The 1,124-nt window shown below is 42.0% G+C and overlaps 1 protein-coding gene across 1 annotated transcript; it reads left to right on the top strand.

Moving 5' to 3' along the window:
• The first annotated feature begins 281 nt into the window (after positions 1-281).
• On the top strand, positions 282-1,124 carry LOC122092919. The gene has a single exon (XM_042663220.1). The coding sequence runs from the start codon at positions 282-284 to the stop codon at positions 1,122-1,124; it is 843 nt and encodes a 280-aa protein (XP_042519154.1).

Raw genomic sequence — 1,124 nt, forward strand, 5'->3', positions numbered from 1 at the left:
GCATCAAGAGCTACCTGGTAAACCCACCAATCCTCATTCCCCCTACTCCAGGAAGGCCATTATTGTTGTATCTTTCTGTATTAGAAACCTCCATGGGATCGATGGTGGCTCAGCATGGTCCAGATGGGCATACAGAGCAAGCAATTTATTACCTTAGTAAGAAGTTCACAGACTATGAGACAAGGTACACAACCTTGAAGAAGACTTGTGCAACTTTGGTTTGGGCAACAAGGAGGTTGAGACATTACATGTTGGCCTATTCAGTCTTTTTGGTATCCATAATGGATCCCATTAAGTATCTTTTTGAGAAACCCACGTTGATGGGGAGATTAGCACGTTGGTTATTGCTCTTAGCGGAGTTCGACATTGTGTATGTCATCCAGAAGTCCATCAAGGGTAGTGTCATCACTGAACACCTATCCGCATATCCAATTGTTGATACGAGGCCTTTGAATGACATATTTCCAGATGAAGATGTAGTTTCTGTTGAGGTTGAAAATGAGGTTGGCATTTGGCAAATGTTCTTTAATGGAGCCGTCAATCACAAAGATTGTGGAGCCGAAGTTCTACTTATAACTCCTGAAGTGTTAAACATGCCCATGGCATATAGGTTGGACTTTGAGTGCACCAACAACATGGCCGAGTATGAAGCTTGCCTCATGGGATTGAAAGCAGCCATCTCTATTGGGGTCAAAAGATTGGAAGTATATGGAGATTCATCGATTGTCATATACCAAGTCCAAGGTAAGTGGAAAACAAAGGAGGAAAAGTTAAAACCATACCAAGGGTGTGTAGAGTCTCTAATGAAGCAGTTCACAGAAATTAGTTTTGACAATTTCCAAAGGGACAATAACAGGTTTGCCGATGCTTTGGATACTCTCGCATTGATTGTTGATTTTGGTCTGGGTGAGCAAATACAACCATTCATTATAGATCAGAAAGATCATCCTTCACATCAAGGCTTCTTCAATGCCCTAACAGTAGATGGTAGGCCTTGGTTTGCCCATGTTGTGGATTTTATCAGAGAGGGGAAGTACCCTACACATGCTACCCAAGGAGATAGAAGGTTCTTGAGGCGTTATGCTACCCAGTTCATATTACACGAAGATATTTCATACAAGTGA

This window comes from Macadamia integrifolia, chromosome 11 (assembly GCF_013358625.1).
Source record: "Macadamia integrifolia cultivar HAES 741 chromosome 11, SCU_Mint_v3, whole genome shotgun sequence".
NCBI lineage: Eukaryota > Viridiplantae > Streptophyta > Magnoliopsida > Proteales > Proteaceae > Macadamia > Macadamia integrifolia.

Excerpts from the sequence above, each read along its gene's own strand:
- LOC122092919 (XM_042663220.1), top strand. The coding sequence starts at position 282 with ATGGATCCCATTAAGTATCTTTTTGAGAAACCCACGTTGATGGGGAGA.